This window comes from Terrapene carolina, unplaced genomic scaffold (genome assembly GCF_002925995.2).
Source record: "Terrapene carolina triunguis isolate 2854851 unplaced genomic scaffold, T_m_triunguis-2.0 Scaffold22, whole genome shotgun sequence".
Taxonomy (NCBI): Eukaryota; Metazoa; Chordata; order Testudines; family Emydidae; genus Terrapene; species Terrapene triunguis.
The window spans coordinates 24,154,517-24,177,915 of NW_020664373.1; the positions used below are offsets into that span (position 1 = coordinate 24,154,517).

The 23,399-nt window shown below is 44.8% G+C and overlaps 1 protein-coding gene across 1 annotated transcript; it reads left to right on the forward strand.

The window, feature by feature from the left end:
- The first annotated feature begins 269 nt into the window (after positions 1-269).
- On the forward strand, positions 270-19,825 carry LOC113406066 (cytochrome b-245 heavy chain-like). Its single transcript, XM_026648326.2, has 10 exons — positions 270-300; positions 1,341-1,486; positions 2,832-3,022; positions 8,099-8,228; positions 11,169-11,261; positions 12,350-12,603; positions 13,297-13,459; positions 17,033-17,179; positions 18,787-18,911; positions 19,689-19,825. The coding sequence occupies exons 1-10, from the start codon at positions 270-272 to the stop codon at positions 19,813-19,815; spliced, it is 1,407 nt and encodes a 468-aa protein (XP_026504111.1). The 3' UTR covers positions 19,816-19,825.
- The last annotated feature ends 3,574 nt before the right edge of the window (positions 19,826-23,399 follow it).

The following is a 23,399-nucleotide window of genomic DNA, read 5'->3' on the forward strand; positions in this document are numbered from 1 at the left end:
AACTTGATTTAATCAAGTGTCTTATAGCATTATTTGGCATCACTATATGGTAAAGTATCACACTATAGCATTTAATTCATGTCGTTTTTAATCTTTACATCAATTTCAGCAAGTCTTGTGTTCAATGAACCTGGGTTATTCCCCCAGTTAAGTATGCTATATCCTTCACACCACAAATAATCTGCAAAGACTTTTCATTTTTTTTAAACCCAAAGTGCTGCTCAACCCGTATCCGGAGACAGTTAGACAGGAACCTCACGTTTCACAAAATGGTGGCTTGGATGATCGCCCTTCATACTGGTAGGTATTTAAGAGTTTTTCTTGATCATTGCTTTATCATTTCACTTTGCACAGAATCCAAATGGAAACCATGTCTTTGGAGTTTATGACCAGGTACCTCATTTCACTAAACTAAGAGAATGACACATGGCATGGGTTAAAGCAGTTTCCAAATGCTAGTCTGAAACTAACAGAAAGTGAAGTGGCAAAAGACAACTCTCTGTAACTCTGTTATTCCAGTGCAGGCTACTCTTTAATAAAGGGTATTCAATCATCCCCTCAGAAAAATTGGTACCCAGCATTTAATTCTTTCTGAGACTTGTTTCCAAACTGGGATGTTTGTAGTAAATAAGGAGAGTGAAGAATGAGAAGCTGCATACGAAGGATTGGGTAAATGGGCTTTCTCCCCTACTTGTTATGTAGACTTGCCATAGACTTTTCTATGGTGCTGATCATCACAATATCTGAGCATCTCAGAAACGAGAATACATTGAGCTTCTCACTATTGCTGTGGTCCCTTCCTGAGGTACGGCTGTTGTATTATTATTGGCATTTTACAGAAGGGGAAATGAGGCACAAACCGATTAAGTGACTTGCTGAAGGTCAAGCAGGAAGTCTGTGCCAGAGCTGGGAACACAACTCAGACCACCTGAGTTTTGTACAAGTGCAGGATCAGACCCCTCAGCCCGATTTTTCAAATGTGACTAGTGATTTTGAGTGTCCAACTAATGACATCTCAAAGGGGCCTGAATTTCAGAAAGTGCTGAGCGTCCATCCCTAGTTGACTTTTGTGTTGCTCAAATCACTTAGTCTGTCTTGTGCCTCAGTTCCCCATCCGTAAAATGGGCATAGCCCTCTCCTTCCTGAAAGGGTAGTTGTGGGGATAAAATCCACTAATGATTGCCACCCAGACATATGGTGATAGAGAGCAAAGGTTCTATTCTGTAGTTTGGACAAGGCCTTAGTGTTCAAAAGCCAGAAACTTTTTCTGAGGTACCTATAGAGGAAATTATATAACACTTACCTAACACAAGCCGTGTTGTTTTCTCTGTCACTCACAGCCATACACACTATCGCACACTTATTTAACGTAGAGAGGTGTGTTGATGCACGTGTTGAAGCAAAAGAAACTATTCAAGCTGCTCTCTCTGAACTTGGTGATAAGTCAGGAGAAACCTATCTGAATTTTGTCCGAAAAAAAATCCCGGTAAGTGACCCTGTGCTATGGGGAATGTTCACGTAGGCAACTGTGTCAAGAACATTTTGTTATTTGGTATGGTTAGTAGGCTGAATCTGTGTTTAAACCACATCACAGGAACAAACCCTGAACAATGTATTCCTCTATATTTGGCAATAATTAATAATAGTGATGCTGAACTTCAGTAATAGCTCACATTTGTCCCCTAATGGTCTCAGTCCTTTAGAAACATTAATTCATTAAACTGCGCCTATGCAAAGTAGCTAGATAAGCATCATCATTACCCCCATTTTACAGATGGGCTAAGAAAGTCACAGAGATGTGAAGATTAAAATCTTCAAACTTGAGTTCCTACAATTAAGGTCAGTTTTTTGTCTCCCCCCCCCCAAAAAAAAACACACACACACCTGCTGAGCACCCACAATTCCTATTCACTTTATTGATAGTTGCAGATGCTCAGCACCGCTGAAAAGCAGAACGTTCGTATCGGTACCTACATATGGATGTAGGCTCCTAACTTTAGACACACAGCTGTGAAAATGGACTTCAGTGACATTTTTTCCCCACACAACTAGCCAGTGGCAGAGCTAGAAACAGAACCCAGAATTTCTGACTCCCACTTCCATGTGCCAATGAGTAGAAAATACTTTCTTTCCCTCTTCCATTTAGTTTATTCAGATTCAGTACAAGTGCAGTGTAGCATACATAGGGTATGCATAAACACCGGAGTGACTTAGGAGCACAAGTCCTTTGGAAATCAGTTGGACTTGTGCTCCTAAATCACTTAGGTGCATTTGAAAATCTCACCTGTGAGGTGAAATCCTGACTCCACTGAAGTCAATGGCAAAATTCCCATTGATTTCAGTTGGACCAGGATTTCACCCCAGGTGTGAATGAATAGTGGGTTCAGATTGAAGCTTCTGATGCTCAAAAGGCTTCTTCCAATTGTCAGTTAAAGCTACTACTTTGACTGTTTTTTAACATGCTGTAACCACAATGTCCCAGAACATCATCTTGTAACCCAACAGGTGTATACTCTAGTAGCCTTCTAGACATGCCTACCGCTGTAGTGTCATGGATGGGGTTTGGACTTATCCCTAACCAAAAACTTCAAATATAGTACAAATAATTGTGATTGCATCACTCTCATCCTCAAAGATCCCAGATGGCTTCCTCTATCCCCCTCCCTTTTTCCTATCAACTTCTGATCACTGCTGACACTTTAACTATTCCTATGCTGTTTCTTACAGAATGCCATCTCCTTAAAGATTCTGAAATGAAAAAGACTGATGGTGCCCAATTCAATTTTGATAAATTGTCTTCATTTAAACCTCTGTGTGTGTTTATTTCACAGAACCCCGAAGGTGGCCTATACGTAGCTTTCACATACTTGGCAGGTCTCAGTGGTGTCATCATTACATTGGCCCTTATATTAATCATCACATCATCCACTAAAACCATTCGAAGGTCCTATTTTGAAGTATTTTGGTACACACACCATCTCTTTGTCATCTTCTTTATTGGACTTGTCATTCATGGAGCTGGGTAAGTATTTGTAAACATTCACCGCATACACTACAAGATACATGGTAGTTCATGTACTGTAAATTGAAGCCCAACAAACAGACATGTAATGTATCTGATTAGTGATTTAGGATGCTTGATTTAGAATAACCTTGATAGTGATTATTGTCCCAATCCTACAAACATGCATATCAGAGACAAGTTGTCACATGCATAAATCTTTACAAGAGCTGGTCATATTTAGACTCACAGATATTCACTTTTTGACTTTCTAATTAGAAAGTTCTTTCCTGTGTAGGGTTTCTCTTTCTATAACTTACCTCAGCCTTATTTCCTAGAAGGAATTACATAATATATCACCTGAAATTGTCCGAAGGAAATAACACAACAACAAACCCATTTTTGTTGCCTTAGTGCTAAATCTAACAAGGAATTATCTTTCCAAACATCATTAATATTAGCAGTCCCTTAATGTTTCAGAATTGGATTTCATAGAATCATAGAATATCAGGGTTGGAAGGGACCTCAGGAGGTCATCTAGTCCAATCCCCTGCTCAAAGCAGGGCCAACAACTAAATCATCCCAGCCAGGGCTTTGTCAAGCCTGACCTTAAAAACCCCTAAGGAAGGAGATTCCACCACCTCCATAGGTAATCCATTCCAGTGCTTCACCACCCTTCTAGTGAAAAAGTTTTTCCTAATATCCAACCTAAACCTCCCCAACTGCAACTTGAGACCATTACTCCTTGTTCTGTCATCAGGTACCACTGAGAACAGTCTAGATCCATCCTCTTTGGAACCCCCTTTCAGGTAGTTGAAAGCAGCTATCAAATCCCCCCTCATTCTTCTCTTCTGCAGACTAAACAATCCCAGTTCCCTCAGCCTCTCCCCATAATTCCAGCCCCCTAATCATTTTTGTTGCCCTCCGCTGGACTCTTTCCAATTTTTCCACATCCTTCTTGTAGTGTGGGGCCCAAAACTGGACACAGTACTCCAGATGAGGCCTCACCAATGTCGAATAGAGGGGAATGATCACGTCCCTCGATCTGCTGGCAATGCCCCTACTTATACAGCCCAAAATGCCATTAGCCTTCTTGGCAACAAGGGCACACTTTTGACTCATATCCAGCTTCTCGTCCACTGTAACCCCTAGGTCCTTTTCTGCAGAACTGCTTCCTAGCCATTCGGTCCCTAGTCTGTAACAGTGCATGGGATTCTTCCGTCCTAAGTGCAGGACTCTGCACTTGTCCTTGTTGAACCTCATCAGGTTTCTTTTGGCCCAATCCTCTAATTTGTCTAGGTCCCTCTGTATCCTGTCCCTACCCTCCAGCGTATCTACCACTCCTCCCAGTTTAGTGTCATCTGCAAACTTGCTGAGAGTGCAGTCCACGCCATCCTCCAGATCATTAATGAAGATATTGAACAAAACTGGCCCCAGGACCGACCCCTGGGGCACTCCACTTGAAACCGGCTGCCAACTAGACATGGAGCCGTTGATCACTACCCGTTGAGCCCGACAATCTAGCCAGCTTTCTATCCACCTTATAGTCCATTCATCCAGCCCATACTTCTTTAACTTGCTGGCAAGAATACTGTGGGAGACTGTATCAAAAGCTTTGCTAAAGTCAAGGAATAACACATCCACTGCTTTCCCCTCATCCACAGACCCAGTTATCTCCTCATAGAAGGCAATTAGATTAGTCAGGCATGACTTGCCCTTGGTGAATCCATGCTGACTGTTCCTGATCACTTTCCTCTCCTCTAAGTGCTTCAGAATTGATTCCTTGAGGACCTGCTCCATGATTTTTCCAGGGACTGAGGTGAGGCTGACTGGCCTGTAGTTCCCCGGATCCTCCTTCTTCCCTTTTTTAAAGATGGGCACTACATTAGCCTTTTTCCAGTCATCAGGGACCTCCCCCGATCGACCATGAGTTTTCAAAGATAATGGCCAATGGCTCTGCAATCACATCCGCCAACTCCTTTAGCACCCTCGGATGCAGCGCATCCGGCCCCATGGACTTGTGCTCATCCAGTTTTTCTAAATAGTCCCGAACCACTTCTTTCTCCACAGAGGGCTGGTCACCTTCTCCCCATACTGTGCTTCCCAGTGCAGCAGTCTGGGAGCTGACCTTGTTCGTGAAGACAGAAGCAAAAAAATGATTGAGTACATTAGCTTTTTCCACATCCTCTGTCACTAGGTTGCCTCCCTCATTCAGTAAGGGGACCACACTTTCCTTGACTTTCTTCTTGTTGCTAACATACCTGAAGAAACCCTTCTTGTTACTCTGAATATCTCTTGCTAGCTGCAACTCCAAGTGTGATTTGGCCTTCCTGATTTCACTCCTGCATGCCTGAGCAATATTTTTATACTCCTCCCTGGTCATTTGTCCAATCTTCCACTTCTTGTAAGCTTCTTTTTTGCATTTAAGGTCAGCAAGGATTTCACTGTTAAGCCAAGCTGGTCGCCTGCCATATTTACTGTTCTTTCTACATTTCAGTGGTTGCAGGTTTATTTGTAGACAAACATTAATTGTTGTGGCTTAGAGACAGCTCCTAAATTCCAAACAGGCATGTTCTTTTCCCGTGGATCATTCATTTCATTCCTCTTTATTTCCCATTGCAAAATAGCTTAAGAAGTTATAAAGAGCAAGTGAGGCAGCTTTAGTACTAGGAAAATGAACTCCAGTTACTGTTTAAAATTACAGAACAGATGTATAAAGCAGGACAGAAAGCTAAATAGCATTTAGTCACAAGCAGCATTTCTTGGCTAATGCTCATAAACTACAGTTAAGAGGAAGTTCTTTATGTGACCTTTTAAAAGAGAGATTGAGTGGTCCAGAAGATGGGAAAGAGTTCTTTAAAAATGGTCAGTAATGATGACTGTGCAAAAACACTTCCTCCATCCACTGTGAATGGCCCCAGGGAGAAGTCAGAAATGAGATCATCACGGGGGCTCTGCACATCCATCGGAGGGAGGGGTGCTTCCGCTTGCCCAGTGCGGAGTTGATACACCCTGTCACACGGTCATCACAACTCTCAACTGGGCCAGACAAACACAGTCAGGGACTACAGCCCTTTGGGTGGGGCAGAGCAAATGAACAGACTGTAGCTTTTCAGCCTCCTAGCTGGGGTTAATAACCACAAAGAGCTTTTGGCCCCGTAGGCAGGGCAGAAGAAATGAACAGTCTGTAGCCCCTGGGCTTCCTGCTGGGGACAAACAATCACAAACAGGGCTTCAGCCCCCTGGCCGAGGCAGAACAAATGAACGGTCTATGGCTGGGATCTCCAGCAATAATGCCCACCTGCCAGCAGGGGAACCCGGGCCCACCCTATTCCACTGGGTTCTGACCCAGGGCCCTGTGAAGCTGGTAACCTCCCTGTTTAGGGTTCAAGTATTGGCTCCAATACATTCCCTGGGTCACTTCGTACCCTTAAGTCCATTGCGGGCCTGTCTTCCACGGGCCACAGTTCAGCGTTCAAATTGGTCTCCACAGCCAGTGTTGTGCTCTCCGTAGTGTAGTCCAGGATACCCGCCTTAGGAGTCTGGAGAGCTTACTGGCGCCAGCCGCACACGGCCGTCCTCCTCCTCACTCAGCCCTGACTGAGCTGGCCAGCTTCCTTTTATCTGCTCCCTCCACCTGAGGCATGTGCAGCAGAGACACAGGGGCATGGCCTCTTGGGCCCGAAGTGACTGGTTAACCTCTGGTTTCCCAGTGCGGGGTTGGTACACTCTGTCACAGAGATTACAGCTGGAGGAGCACAAATAGCAAACAGATGGGAAGGTGACTATGAAATTAACACATTAGAGTGATACAAGTCCAGGAAGGGTTTTGAAAACTAGGATGAAAATTTTTGCTTTTTAATATCTGGGATGAATAGAAAGCTAATGAAGCAAGAGAAGATATGAATGGTTCATGTTTCCTGGAGCAAAAGTAATGCCTGTCATTAAAAAGTCAACACTTGTCAGTAGTTACAACACAGTGGTATATTTTTGTCTCTATTTACAATAGGAGGTAAATGAGCAATATTAGTCAAAGTTGTATTTTTACTTACAACCTTGGTAGTTTAAACTTGCAATACTGAAAACCTTGACGTTTAGAGAGCAAGGATTAGAAACATTGCCAGGAGAGACCTGCAGTAGTCTAAATGGGAGGAGATGAAGGCAGGAATAAGATTTCTGTAGGGGAAAGGATAAGTTCTAGCTATGATCTCAAGGTAGTAGGCAGTTGTACAGAGAGGAGAGATGTTAGAAGAAAGGATCAGCTTGAGACTAAGATAATTCCAGTGTATTTGGCCTTAGGAGCAAAGTTGGAGTTTTTGAGTATAAGGAGAATGATAAGGTAATCAGAAATATTGGACAGAAGACTTTTCACCTAGAAGGAAGTCTTAGTCTTTCATGTGTGAAGGGTAGATGTCACAAATAACCAGGCACTGACAGACTCAGTATAGTTTGAGTGATGGAAAATATACAACTCATTGTCTCTAAGGAGACGTATAGCTGCATGTCATCTGTGTATGGAAAAGCAATAACCAGATTTGATGCTAGAAATCAGGGGGAGATCCTCGACTGGTGTCAGTTGTCATAGTGCCAATGACGTTTTTTGCACGAGCTAGGATGTGAGAGACTGACTACTTGAAGATCTAGTCCACAGCTTCCAAGAGACAGGAGAGTCCAAACATGGCTTGTACAGCTGAAGTTTGTTTGCAGTAATTCTAGTTATGGCCGCTGATAAATTGAGGATCCTGATATTTCCACCTCTTTTATTTCTAGGGGATAGAAATAGAACAGGCAGAAATAAATCAGGCTTTCTTTCAAACAAATAAAATATTCCCTTTGTAACCACGTTATTACAACTTGTAACGGTAGTATTTCTCAGTTCTTCACTTGATGTTTTATGTGGGGAGGTTCCCCTAGGAAATCAATACAGATTTGCCTCCCCTTTCTCCTTATTTTAGTAGCAAATCTTCAGATTGAGCAGTGTAGTAGAATCTTACCAGAAAAAAGGATATTAACAGTGCAGAAATAAATTGTTGAATATAATAACTGTAAGTACTAGATATCATTTAATTCACATTAACATTTTGTGTTATTTTCAAGCCGTATTGTACGTGGACAGACAGCTGAGAGTTTGGAAGTGCATAATCCAATAAAATGTGGAAAGAATTTCACTCAGTGGGGAAAAATACCTTCATGTCCTATCCCCCAGTTTGCTGGAAATCCTCCTATGGTATGTTCTATTGTCTTAAGTATAAATACAGTAATGACAGTCTTCAAAAGCTTTCACGTTTTGTGTTAAACATGTTTAGATAACTATAGAAAGATTTAATCTGAATCTAGATATGCAGTAAACCATGAGCTTCAGTGGGAAATCACTTGTTTTTTAACATTTTGAAATGGCAGATTGTAATCAAAGACATACCAAAGAAGGTTGTGTGAAGACTGCATATGGAGGGTATCACCTAAATGTCTTGCTTTTGAGCTGATACTTGGAGGCCCAGATATTGGAGATCACCAAGCTGTATATCATTGTTGGGTGGGCTACCCAGGGAAAGAAGAACTTCTGGGGAAAACATCTGATGTAAGAACACTGGCCAGTCAGCACTGAGTGACCACATCCAAGATGACAGCACCAACCCAGCCTCCTCCACGCTGGTTGAACTACCATCTGGAGTAGTTCCGCTATTGGTCCCATCTGTGGATCTCCAAATACCTCTTCTTCAGAGACAATTGAAGTTTCCTGAATTCGTCCTGACCATCTCTAAACTAAAATGTTCATATTTAACAGGATGGGCAAAAGGAAAGGGAAAAATATCGAACAGGATTGACATACCAAAAAAATAGGAGAACCATTCACTAGAATATAATCATAAGCTTACAGGGTTTATTCAAAATTATATGTTAGCATGTTCAGGAACATTGCAAACTCCTCAGGGCAGGTATAGTCTTTTTGTTATGTGTTTGTACAATGTGTAGCACAATGGGGTTCCTGGCCTATGACTGAAGTCTCTAGGTGCTACTGAAATACAAATAAGAAATAATATTGAGAGGGAATATTTCGTATCGTTAAGGTAGGTACCGTGCATTAATGTAAAACAATGGCTTAAGGAACGTTGAGGATAATATGTTTATTTTAAGGGCGTTTTCGACTTAGAGCTCATCATGATGGCAAACCCCATAGGCGCCAACTTTTCCCGGCACCAGTGGGTGCTTGCGCCCCCCGCCCCAACTCCAACCCTGCCCCTTCCCCGCCCCCATTCCAACCCTTTCCCCAAAGTCCCTGCCCCAACTCCACCCCCTCCCTGCCCCTATTGGACTCCTTCCCCAAATCCCTGCCCCGGCCCCCCCTCTTCCCTGAGTGCACTGTGTTCCCCTTCCCCCCCTCCCTCCCAGCGCTTGCCACCGTGAAACAGCTGTTTCATGGCGGAAAGCACTGGGAGCTAGGGGGCTAAGCGGGGATATGGCACGCTCAGGAGAGTAGGCGGAGAGGTGGCGGAGGTGAGCTGGTGGGGCGGGGAGCTGCCGGTGGGTGCAGAGCACCAATTTTTCCCCATCGGTGCTCCAACCCTGGAGCACCCATGGAGTCGGCACCTATGGCAAACCCCAGAGAGACCCAGGATCATCTGGACTGATCACTAGCTAGATCCTTAAAGTAGTCTGTCTGGATACTCAGTTCATGTCTGTCACTGGCAATCTTATTGTGCTACCAAAACTTCTGGCACCCACATGATTGCCAACCGTGCAGCGGCATTCTTTGACTAGATCTCAGGTTCTATCCAAATCTATCAGTAGGAACCACCGTCTTGCGAAGGTGAAGTAAGACTAGCACAGATTTATATCAAGATGTGAAGAGAATTGCCAGGCACTGTTCAGTATCATCAACTGATAGTATAATCACCAGGAGAGGGTGAGCGTTATAGTTCTAATGTGCTGAGTGACTCTTATTTCCCAGTGTTTTGGGTCACTGTTAAAAGTACTTTTCTGACAAAAACAGACTCATTTTCCAAGTAAAAGCTATAGAGTTGCATGTGTGTAAATTTGCTCCATTATGTTCATGAGGGGCAAGTCTAAACTCAGCTGGTTCTTGATTGCTTTTCAAACTTGTTAGATCATAATGGATTTTTTAAAAATGTCATAATATTCCAGGGCTTGCTACTCGTCCCATTTCTTTGAAAATATTTTTGAAATGAACTCATCACCCAGATCCCATCAGAGGTCACATACCCACCAGTTTACAAACCCACAGAATTTAAATGTGCCAAACTGATTGCGTGTGTAGCTCCATTTCAATCAGTGTGGTTATACCAGGGATTAATTTATTCTTATGATTTTTACTAACCTTTTTAATGTATAATGTACTGTTAGTCTTACATACTGTATGTGCATGAAGAGACAAAAGGAAAGAGAAAATAAATGCTGAACTAAGAAAGTGATTGAGTTCTGAGGCAGATTTATACTTATTCCTTCATATGAAGCCTGAAAAAACCAAGCCCTCTGCTTTGAAACTAGAATTGACCAAGTCAAACAAACCTCAGAAGTTTCCAGAGAGTAGGGTGACCAGATGTCCTGATTTTATAGGGACAGTCCCGATCCTTGGGGCTTTTTCTTATATAGACTCCTATTACCCCACCATCCCCGTCCTGATTTTTCACACTTGCTATCTGGTCACCCTACCAGAGAGTGTAAACCCGATGACTCTAAACTATTCACTTCAGAAAATCCTATCCACCAAATGTAGGCCTCTTGTTCATCTAGTCTTCTGATCCTCACATTGGGATTTGAGAATCTCTATCCCGCACCCTGACTCAACTTTGAAAGAAAAAAATATATACCTATTAATCCATATTGTGCTCAAAGTCACTCTGAACTTTAGCCAAAGGGGAAGGAGCACCCATAGGAGAATCTTGTTCTCTAACTAGCCAGCTGTACTGTAGCGATTGTAAATCCATCTACAACACCTGCTAGAGGGAAAATCCACTCTCAAAGGAGGAAGTTGTTTTGAAGGTTTGATGTGATGTATCAAGTTTCCCAGACTGAGTGATGAAGAGCATCAATTCACTGAAATGAATTTCTGTGTGTATAAAGCCTCCAATATTTTATGTAAAGTAACTTATCAGCATATATCTTGCTTCCCCTTCTCATTTTCTTCTTACCTTTGTTCTGCTAACAGACATGGAAATGGGTAGTGGTTCCCATGATTTTGTACTTCTTTGAGAGGTTGGTGCGATTTTGGCGATCCCAGCAGAAGGTTGTAATCACAAAGGTGTGTATCAATGTTATGTGTTTATCTTGGGCAAATTGTTCCTCAGTCTTCTCATTACTTGTTGTCAGTAGTCGAGAATACAGTATGGTGAGTGCCTGCAGGAAAAGCCATGGACTTCCCCACACCAGGATGCGTTATTAGAGAAAGTACCCTTGTAAAGTGTTCTGGATGCTGTGAACCAAAATGGGTCCCTTCAGCAGTACAGCTGCACTTCTGTTTATTTAAGTGCTTTTAGAAATGTTACTCTGAATCTCTGTGTGCCTCAGCTGCCCACCTGAAAAATGGGAATAATACTTCCTTTCTCCAACCCTTTATCTGTCTTGTCTGCTTATCCTGTGGGCTCTCCTGGGCAGGAAATGTCTTTTGCTATGTGTCTGTACAGTGCCAAGCACAATGAGGCCCTTTCTCATTTGGGCCTCTAGATGTTACAGTAATACAAATAATTACAAAGCTAGCCAGTTCTGAAGTTAGCCAATAGACTAGATCTCCTTCTCCAAACCTCTCCTGAAAATTGCTGGCAGGCTCAGCAGAGAGGTCAATGTTAAAAAGTCATAGAGACCGAATTACTGTCTTGCGCCTCGAGATGGTCATTTCCAGCTAGGCTTAAAAAAACCACAGGGGCAAGGTGAATGCCCATGCCATAACTCCCACGTGGATATACACAGAAGGCTTCACTTTCCAGTGCTGTCAATCCAATGCCCTGCTTGTGTGCTAACCTCCACTCCTCAACTTCATGAACATGTGATCCATTCTGTGGCACTGACACACTGCACCTAGAATTAGTCACACACACACACAACCCTGGCAATGTACTAGATGTATCTGTCTGCCCTATAACAATTTGTATTAAATGATAAATAATAGCCACAAGAATGGTATGAAAATGTTTCTATCAATTTAGACAGTTCTACAGTCTCCTGTCTGGCTGTCAGATTCTATTCCTCAGACTGCCCTGTGCTCTTTGAAAGACAGTTTGACCAGTTTAATTTGCTCTCACAGTGAACTATGTCAGGTGGTGATGGATGTGATGATAGTGGATGGAGCTAACCGTGCAGCTGTTGGCAGTCTTTTGTATTTTGTGCCCTTAGGTGGTCAATCATCCCTTCAAAACGTTTGAGCTCCAGATGATGAAAAAGGGCTTCAAGATGGAAGTTGGCCAATACATTTTTGTCCAATGTCCCACAGTGTCCCATCTGGAGTGGCACCCTTTCACACTGACTTCTGCCCCTGAAGAGGATTACTTCAGCATTCACATCCGTATTGTAGGAGACTGGACAGAGGGCTTGTCCGATGCCTGTGGATGTGACAAACAAGAATTTCAAGAAGCATGGAAATTGCCAAAGTATGTGCAATCTCCATGATAATCTCTGAAAAGGGACAATGTTATATCAAGTCTGCTAGGCCTAAAATCAGACCTACCCTCTTTGGAGGCATGCCTCACACATTCCTTGACTCCCTCCATCCTGGCTGATGGCTACCCTCTAAATTTTCATTCCATGCCTGCTCATAAAAATCAGTTTTCTTAAAATGCACATTCTGCTGAACTGGGACAAGTGTTTTTGAGGAGGTGAATCTGGTGATTGCCTAGATTGTGGAGTCATTCTGTCAATGGAAAACGCACTTGAGCAACTTTAACCTTAAGTTTATGGGCCAGATTCTCAGACTCCGGTTCTGGCTGTAAGTGACCAGTGGAGAATTCCACTAGTGTAGGAAAACTCCCAACTGACATAAAACCAGTGGAAACAGCTTCTGTGCCACTGATCTTTCCCACCATCAGCAAAGGGGATTAATTGGGGAGAACTCCATTATACCAACCCTTCACTGGTGTAAATTAGAGCAGCCCCTAGACTGCGCTATGTCAGATTGGGGCTGGGTGTCACAGAATCAGGGAGCTGTAACTAGTTTTACAGTGCCCCACCCTATCCTTTACCAAGTGGTGCTTGGACGTAGGGAAGACTTGAGGCCACACTTCGTGTATTTGGTGATAGATATATAGATGATATTTTTATATTATTAATTGTAATCTTTCTTTTAGGATACTTGTGGATGGCCCCTTTGGCACAGCTAGTGAAGATGTATTCAGTTATGAAACTGTGATGCTGGTTGGAGCTGGAATAGGGGTCACCCCATTTGCATCTGTACTCAAGTCTGTCTGGTACAAATACTGCAATGATGCAACCAATCTAAGACTCAAAAAGGTATGTCCCCTGGGTGTACAAAACCTTCCCAATGAATGGGGACAGGGGGAGACCCAACAAAACAGGCCCAGCAAACCTTATGAACAGACTGCCTTGCTCCAAAGATGTGCCTGCCTGCTGGGGGAGAAGAGTCCACAGATTTAACAAGACAAGTATCATCAGGAAAAGGAAAAGATCATAGAAGATTAGGGTTGGAAGAGACCTCAGGAGGTCATCTAATCCAACCCCCTGCTCAAAGCAGGACCAACTCCAACTAAATCATCCCAGACAGGGCTTTGTCAAGCCAGGCCTTAAAAACTTCTAAGGATGGAGATTCCACCACCTCCCTAGGTAACCCATTCCAATGCTTCACCACCCTCCTAGTGAAATAGTTTTTCCTAATATCCAGCCTAGACCTCCCCCACTGCAACTTGAGACCATTACTCCTTGTTCTGTCATCTGCCACCACTGAGAACAGCCTAGCTCCATCCTCTTTCGAACCCCCCTTCAGGTAGTTGAAGGCTGCTATCAAACCCCCCCCTCACTCTTCTCTTCTGCAGACTAAATAAGCCCAGTTCCCTCAGCCTCTCCTTGTAAGTCATGTGCCCCAGCCCCCTAATCATTTTCGTTGCCCTCCACTGGACTCTCTTCAATTTGTCCACATCCTTTCAGTAGTGGGGGGCCCAAAACTGGATGCAGTACTCCAGATGTGGCCTCACCAGTGCCGAATAGAGGGGAATAATCACTTCCCTCGATCTGCTGGCAATGCTCCTACTAATGCAGCCCAATAAACCGTTAGCCTTCTTGGCAACAAGGGCACGCTGTTGACTCATATCCAGCTTCTCGTCCACTGTAATCCCCAGGTCCTTTTCTGCAGAACTGTCGCTTAGCCAGTCGCTCCTCATAGCAGTGCATTGGATTCTTCCATCCTAAGTGCAGGACTGTGCACTTGTCCTTGTTGAACCTCACCAGATTTCTTTTGGCCCAATCCTCCAATTTGTCTAGGTTACTCTGGACCCTATCCCTACCCTCCAGCATATCTACCACTCCCCCCAGTTTAGTGTTATCTGCGAACTTGCTGAGGGTGCAATCCATCCCATCATCCAGATCATTAATGAAGATGTTGAACAAAACCGGCCCCAGGACCGATCCCTGGGGCACATACCAGCTGCCATCTAGACATTGAGCCATTGATCACTACCTGTTGGGCCCGATGATCTAGCCAACTTTCTATCCACCAATGCTCCAGTCATGTAAGTTACCCCACCAAGTCTCTGTTATTCCAATCACATCATAGTTCCTTCACTGTGCCAGGACTTCCAATTCTTCCTGCTTGTTTCCCAGGCTTCTTACGTTCGTATACAGGCACCTAAGATAACTAGCTGATTGCCCTACTTTCTCAGTATCAATCAGGAGGCCTCCCCTGTTGCACCCTCCTCCTTGTGTTTCCTCCCGATATCCCACTTCCCCACTTATCTCAGGGCTTAGGTCCCTCCTCACTAGGTTAGCAAGCCTGCCTCTGAAGATATTCTTCCCTCTCTTCGATAGGTGGATCCCATCTCTTCCTAGCAATCCTTCTTCCCGGAACAATATCCCATGGTCAGGGCCGGCTCCAGGGTTTTGGCCGCCCCAAGCAGCCAAAACAAACAAACAAACAAACAAACAAAAAAAAGCCGCGATCGCGATCTGTGGCGGCAATTTGGCGGGAGGTCCTTCACTCCCAAGCGGAGTGAGGGACTGTCCGCCGAATTGCCGCCGAATACCTGGAACTGCCGCCCCTGTCCAGAACGGCCGCCCCAAGCACCTGCTTGAGAAGCTGGTGCCTGGAGCCGGCCCTGCCCATGGTCAAAGAATCCAAAGCCCTCTCTCTGACACCGCCTGCGTAACCACACATTTACTTCCAAAATTTGATGGTCTCTACTTGGGCCTTTTCCTTCAACAGGGAGGATGGACGAGAACATGACTTGTGCCTCAAACTCCTTTATCCTTCTTCCCAGAATCACATAGTCTGCAGTGACCCACTCAAGGTCATTCCTGGCAGTATCATTGGTGCCCACGTGGAGAAGTAGGAAGGGGTAGCGGTCCAAGGGCTTGATCAGTCTCGGCAGACACGTCGTCACATCCCGAATTCTAGCTCCAGGCAAGCAGCACATTTTTCGAGTTTCTCGGTCTGGATGGCAGATGGATGACTCCGTCCCCCTGAGGAGGGAGTCCCCGACCACCACCACCTGTCTCCTCCTCTTGGGAATGGTGGTCATGGAACCTCCATCCATAGGACAATGCATCCCATGCCTTCTGGTCGATGGGGTCTCCTTCTGATCCCTTCCCTCAGATGACTCTTCCAAACCATTCTCCACCATAGTACCTGTGCAGAGAGCCTGAAAATGGTTTCTTACCTCTATCTGCATTGGGGGTACATGGGTTCTCCTCTTGCTTCTTCTGGAGGTCACATGCTGCCAATTATCTTCCCTATTCTGTATGGCCCTCTCTGATTCTTCAGCATGCTGTGCCTGCAGTACCAAATGCTGACTTCTATCCAGAAAGTCTTCATTTTCTCTGATGCAATGCAGGGTTGATACTTGGGTCGCTAGTCCTTTAACCTTCTTTTCCAATATAGAGACCAGCTTGCACTTCGTACAGACAAAGTCACTTCTATCATCTGGGAGAAAGACAAACATGGCACATCCTGTGCAGGTCACAACAGCTGCTCGCTCACTATCCATATTGTCTTCCTTCTAAGAGCCTCTTCAGATGTTGTATTTATTGCTCCCAGAAGCCTGAAAGGCAAAAAACTCTGTGGGAACTCCCCCTAGGTGAACTTCCTCTGTTTGCTTCTTCGCTGTTTGCAGCTCAAGATGATGACAGAAGAAGCAGTCACAAGCCTATGGGCCAAATTCTGGACTCAGCTCAGTGCAGGGAAGATGGGCTACACCCAGTAGCTTTCCATTGAATTGAGGAAGGCAGCAATAAAGCCACTTCACCACCTCTGTTATATTGTTGCCAGCTTTGGGTTGCAATAGCCTTGGCATCTGCTGCACTCCTCCCCCAGGGCAGGGTGGGATTATAGGTCAATGGAACTAAGTAGTCACTGGTCCACCGCCATGCCTTCGCTCTTGAAATTGCCCTGTGTGCTGGGGCAGAGGGAGCCTCCACAGTTCCTCTGTGCACCCGAGGTCACATCCCCTCTGCCCCCCCACCCCAGAGTAGAGGAACTGGACCAGTTCTGCTGCCTACTGGGCCCTCATTGGCTGCAGAGATGGAGACAGGTTTTCCTCCAAGTCACTTTTGAATGGCTTAACAAATCGCTACTCTGAGGGAGCAGGGATGGAGAGGCAGCATGATACAGTAAATAGGACACTGGTGGAGGGAAAAGGGGGAACTGTTTCCCTTCTCACATAATCGTTATCTCCTCCCCACAGCCCTTCCAGCCTCTAAACAGTTATGATGCCAGATGAACTTCCCATCAACAAGGGGAATTTCTAAAGCCCCAGTAAACCGTGCCTCTAAAAATCCCCATTTCGATCAGCAAACATGATGGATGTGGAAATGCATAAGTGCATACAGAAGATAAGAGTTTAATTCTGTTTCTTTCAGATCTATTTTTACTGGCTCTGCAGAGACACTCATGCCTTTGAATGGTTTGCTGACCTCTTGCAGTCCCTGGAGAATCAAATGCAGGAGAGGGACAATGCAGAGTTTCTCAGTTACAACATCTACCTAACAGGCTGGGATGAAACTCAGGTAACCACTCTGGGGAAAATGTCAGTCTCTTAAGGGTCATGGATTTTATTTATTATTTTAACATCATTTGGGGTGGTTGGTTTTTGTGAAGGTACAAGCATTCAAAAAGGAGCTGTACCATTCTCCTGGCCCTTGTATGGCTGTCAGGGATTTTATTTTTAGAAGGGTATTGTCAGAAAGACCAACTTGCACAAACCTATGGCCAACTGAGAAGTTTCCATATGCTAAAAATAGAATTTCTATTGGTAATAGTTAAAGCTGCGAGTCTGTCATGGAAGTCACAGATTCTGTGACTTTCCAGGACCTCTGTGACTTCTGCAGTGGCTGATGCGACTGACCTCTGGACCACGGGCCGTGCCCTCTGCTCCCTCCCCCTGCCTCTCCCTGGAGTACCAGTGGTGGTCCTAGGCTGACCTCTGCCCCAGAGCACCCACAGAGCCCCCTGCCCCCAAGCACCCAATGTGCCCCCGGAGCCCTCCCTCCAAATCACCCATGGTGCCACCGGAGACTCCCCCTCCAGAGCACCCAAGATTTAGACAGGGATATATGGTACAAGTCATGGACACGTCATGAGGCGTGAATTTTTGTTTACTGCCCGTGACCTGTCCATGACTTTTACTAAAAATACTCATGACTAAAGTCTTAGCCTTAGTAACAGTGCTTAAAACCCAACATTGCCCTGTCGTAGGCCCGGCCTGCCTTCCGGCACCCCCTCTTGACCTAGTGTGGTGCTGCAGGCTCTCCCTGTCTCAGGTTCTCTTCTCTCAGGGTTGCTTAAGAACTCCACCCAGTCTAAAAGAATGTGAGATAAAATTCCCCTCCTCGGGTTCTAATTTATTCAATACAAATACACTTGAAAGAAAGCCTCTCTCCTTGGGCTCAGGGATTGTTTAGCCCTCCTCCTTGGGACGTGTGGTCTCCCTTAAGAGAGCTTGTCTCTCTGCAACTGAGCAGTAACTCCAGCTGGGCCTCCCCTGCAGCAGCTAATGCACAGCAATGGGACTCAGCCACACAAAATTCTGTGAGTGGAAGGGGCGGGAAGTTGTCACACTTTTAGACGTGGGGAAGAGAAGAAATAAGGTTGTATACCTCTTGGTTCTGAATAAGACACTTCTCTAATTCTTCCCCCAAATATAACTAGTAACTCTGTTAGGGCCTAATCCAAATCCCACTGAAGTAAACATGAGTCTTTCCATTGACTTCTGTGAACTTAGAATCATGCACTTAACTCTGTTGATGTAAATGGAAGTTACACAGATAGGGAGAAGAGAAAAGACTTCACAGGGACACACATTCCCCTCAGACATACCAGTGCAACCTCAGTGGGACCACACCAGTATAACTGAGGGGAGAATCTTGTCATTACAGTATCATCAGAGAACCTGAATCAGGCTGTTCACTACAACAGAAAGCTAATTACTAGCTTGAAGGATTAGTATTTTCAATCTCTGAGATCAAACATAAATTCCACATCCCAAAGGAACTCTTCTGGCCTGCAGATAATTCCACTGCATGCTAATGGGGTTAACTTTCTAAACTGGTGCTAAAGCAACCATCTCTAAACTTCTCTTTACGCTGTTCCCTAAAGTCTGTCTCCTTTCCCATAGGCCACTCATTTTACAGTACACCATGATGAAGAGAAAGATGTGATTACGGGTCTGAAACAGAAAACCTTGTATGGCAGACCCAACTGGGAAAATGAGTTCAAAACCATTGCAAGTCAGCACCCAAGGTAAATCAGATTTCAGATCTATAGTTTCTGTGGACTCCCTCAAACTAGCTGCCATAAAAAAATTGTCTTACTCCTTATGTTGGTAATATCTGAAAGGCAAAGTGATCCAACAGACTGAATGTGAACTTCAGAGCCAGGAACTCCCAAATTCTAATCTCGGCTCTGCCTCTGAAATGTTGGATGGCCTTCGCCAAACCACTTTAGACCTACATTTTCAAAAATGTCCACTAATTTTGGGTGCTAAACTTCATGCACGGAAGGCCTCATTTTAGAAAAATCTGTAACTCCAATTGAAGTCAATGATTAATACTGATGAAAACCAGGCCTTAAAATGGATGGGCTGCATCTGGGAACCCAAAATTGGAAGCAGCAAAATTAGAGGCTGCGTATGAGAATCTGGGCCTTAACCTCTCTGTCTCAATTTCACTGGACCAAATTCTGACTCCATTGAAATCAATGGAAATGTTGGCATTGACTTCTGGAGGACCAGGATTTAGCCTGTCATTTGTTTTAAAAGCAGTTATAAATCTTGCCTGTCTACCTCACGGGTTTTAGGAGGATAAATTAGTTCCTATTTCAAGAGCACTATGAAGATTTAAAGAGATGTTAAATGTATTAATGTTAAGTAGCTGATATTGTAATACAAGGTTCTAATTTAGTGCCTTTAATGTCTGTCAGCTGCAGATCAAATGATCCATTTGCTCACCCACCCTACTCATGTTGTGGATTGAATACCTGCTTGATTACTTACCACACTGTGATGTTCTTTCTTAACAGCTCCAGAGTAGGCGTTTTCCTCTGTGGACCGGAAGCCCTGGCTGAAACACTCAATAAGCAGTGTATCAACAACTCGGCTGCTGATCCACGAGGAGTACACTTCATTTTTAACAAGGAAAACTTTTAACTCACTGGCCCCGACAGGATACTGGAGTAGCTAAATCCAAAAGCTAAAGAGCTTGGTGTTTTTTTTGTGTTGGAGTTTGGAGATTATGGACCGGATTCTGATCTCAGTTACACTAATGTTAAACCGTTTGCTTCAATGGAATTGCTCTGGATTTACACTGGTGTAACTTTGACCTTCGGTCTATTTGCATGGGCCTCCACAGTCTGAGCAATTTAGCAGAAATTTATTCTTTGTGGGGTTTGTCTCAACTAACTATCTTTAGCTTCCTGTCATTTGTAGTGATTTCCTCAGGGTATCGATAGAGGTTGCATCGTGGGGAGCCAGTTTACACTGATAATAGCTTAATCCTATGAAACAGAAAAGCGTGTTAGCAAAAGGCTTGCTATTTAACATGCAGTTTATTTTGGCTGCAGGGATTTTCTGGAAGAAAGCGGAATTTGGGGAGGGATGAATGGGACTTAGGCTATGTCTGCACTACAAATTACTTTGGTACAATTTACATGGCTCAGGGGTGTGAATAATCCACACCCCTAAGCCAGTGGTTTTCAAACTTTTTTCTGGGGACCCAGGGTGTGGGAGGGGCTCAGGGCTGGGGCAGAGGGTTGGGGTACAGGGGTGAGGGCTGTGGGGTGGGGCTGGGAATGAGGGGTTCAGGGTGTGTGAGGGAGCTCTGGGCTGGGGGTGCAGGTTCTGGGGTGGGGCCAGGGATGAAGGGTTTGGGGTGCAGGAAGGTTTGAGGGGGGTCTCAAGGCTGGGGCAGGGAATTGGGGGGTCAGGGTTGGGGTGTGAACTTACCTCCAACGGCTCCCGGTCAGCGGCACAGCCGGGGTGCAGAGACAGGCTTCCCGCCTGTCCTGGCACCGCGAACCGCGCTGTGCCCCAGAAGCAGCCAGCAGCATGTCCAGCTCCTAGGCAGAAGTGCACAAGCGGCTTTGCGCAACTCTCACCCGCAGGCACTGCCCTCCCCCGCCCCCAGTGCCCATTGGCCAGTTTCCGGCCAGTGCGAGTACGGAGCTGGTGCTCAGGGTGGGGGCAGCATGCAGAACCCTGTGGCCCCCCTGCCTAGAAGCCGGACCCGCTGCTGGCCACTTCCGGGGCTCAGCGCGAAGTCGGAAAAGGTAGGCACTAGCCTGCCTTAGCTGGGCAGCACTGCCATGGGACTTTTAATGTCCTGGTCGGCACTGCTGACCAGAGCCAGGCGACCCAGCACCTTACATGCCACGACCCAGTAATGGGTCGCGACCCACGGTTTGAAAAACACCGACCTAAGTGCAGGTGTGGACAGCGCTTTGTCGGTGGGAGAGCTTCTCCCTCCTGCCAACAAAGCTCCCTCCTCTCACAGAGGTAGGATTCATTAAGCCAACGGGAGAGCTCTCTCCCATTGGCTTAGAGCATCTTCACCAGAAGCACTACAGCGGCATAGCTGCATCAGTGCTGAAGTGTAGACATAGCCTTACCCAAAAGTGAGATTCTCTGAAAAACAACTCTCTGTTGCTCAAGTAGGCGAAAGGAATGTACAGATGATTATGCTGTAGCTACATATTTTTAATGTTTTAAAGGCACTGAATTAGATTGTAAGCTCTTTGAAGCAGAGACCTTGTCTACTTGTTTGTTCATACAGCTCCCAGCATAATGGGATCCTTATTTTTAATAGGTTCTATCGGCGCTACTGTAATATTACTAAAAACAAGTAGGAATAAAACACATCCAGAGCAGAAATGAGATGGGTTAGTCTGCTCCCTTCATTCCTCAGCTTTGTTAATATCCAGTTTGTTCCAAGGGATTCCTTGGTAAAGAGCTACATTTTTCTAGGTGTTTCTCTGGTATATTTCAACTCAGGTCGCTGTGATCAAGTTACAATTTGCCTGAAGCGAATAGCTTTCAAACTTCTGACAAAACACCCCTCCCCAACTCACAGGCTTTGACAGCTGGATGCTTTTATATTCATGGCACAGAAATATAAACAAAAATAGGGTTCATGTTTTCAGAGTCTCCTCCAGCTCTGCTTTCGAGGATAGCTCTGAAGCGGTGAAAGTGCTCACCAAATGATTACATGGGTCCATTCTTAGGAATTTTTAAATACATGTAATGCTTTTTGATCCTGCTGCTGAGCTATTTCTCTTTGACAACTGAGAGACAGTTATTGGAAAGAGGAGTTCCTGGGGGCTGGGTTTGTGATTTGTCTGCATAAAGCTCTCTCTAGACACCCACACACAGTACAGTAGTTTAAAGTAACTGTTACGGGCCACCTGGAGAGGCAAAAACAAGAAAAAGGAATCTACACAAATGGATTTTCAGTGCAGGCATGGTAGAGAGACACACACAGTCACTAAGCAACCACACAAGGAAAAAGGCTTCCAGCAGCCAAATGTAATGTGCTATGGATTCCCTCAGTGCCTTCCTGGCTCTTGTTTATACTCCCCCAGTGCACTGCCTGCTTGCTGCCTTTTCAGCTCATAAGCAGTCCTCTGGAGCTCCTGCACACTAATTAGACCTTGCTGCCAGATTCTTGTAGCGATGTTATCAAGTGACCACCTGCTTCTTCAGTTCCAGCCACGTTTGCGGAGGCATTTGATTGTACAAAATGTGTTTTTAACCCCCTACTTGCCAGATGCATTGTCATAACTATCAAGGGAAGGGTAACAGCCCTCCTGTGTACAATACTATAATCCCTCCTGGCCAGAGACTCCAAAATCCTTTTACCTGTAAAGGGTTAAGAAGCTCAGGTAACCTGGCTGACACCTGACCCAAAGGACCAATAAGGGGACAAGATACTTTCAAATCTTGGTGGGGGGAAAGGCTTTTGTGTGTGCTCTTTGTTTTGGGGTTGTTCGTTCTTGGGACTAAGAGGGACCAGACATCAATCCAGACTCTCCAAATCTTCTGAACAAGTCTCTCATATTTCAAACTTGTAAGTAACAGCCAGGCAAGGTGTGTTAGGTTTGTCTTTGGGCATGTCTACACTACGGGATTAATCCGAATTTAGATAATTCGAATTTGGGAAACAGGTTGTATAAATTCGATTGTGCGCGGCCACACTAAGCACATTAATTCGGTTTTTAACCACATTAATTCGGTGGTGTGCGGCCACACTACCCCATTAATTTAACCACATTAATTCGGTGGTGTGCGGCCACACTAACCCTAATTCGAATTAACAAAATCGATTTTGGCGCTACTCCGCTCATCGAGGTGGAGTACAGAAATCGATTTTAAGTGCCCTTTAATTCGAATTAACTGGCTCTGTAGTGTGGACGGGTGAAGGGTTAATTCGGATTAACGCAGCTAAATCCGAATTAAAGTCGTAGTGTAGACCAGGCCTTTGTTTTCTCAACTTGTAAATGTTCCTTTTGCTAGAGTGTTTATCTCTGTTTGCTGTAGCTTTGAACTTAAGGCTAGAAGGGGTTCCTCTGGGCTCTTTGAATCTAATTACCCTGTAAAATTATTTTCCATCCTGATTTTACAGAGATGATTTTTACCTTTCTTTCTTTAATTAAAAGCCTTCTTTTTAAGAACCTGATTGATTTTTCCTTGTTTTAAGATCCAAGGGGGTTGGATCTGGACTCACCAGGAATTGGTGGGGG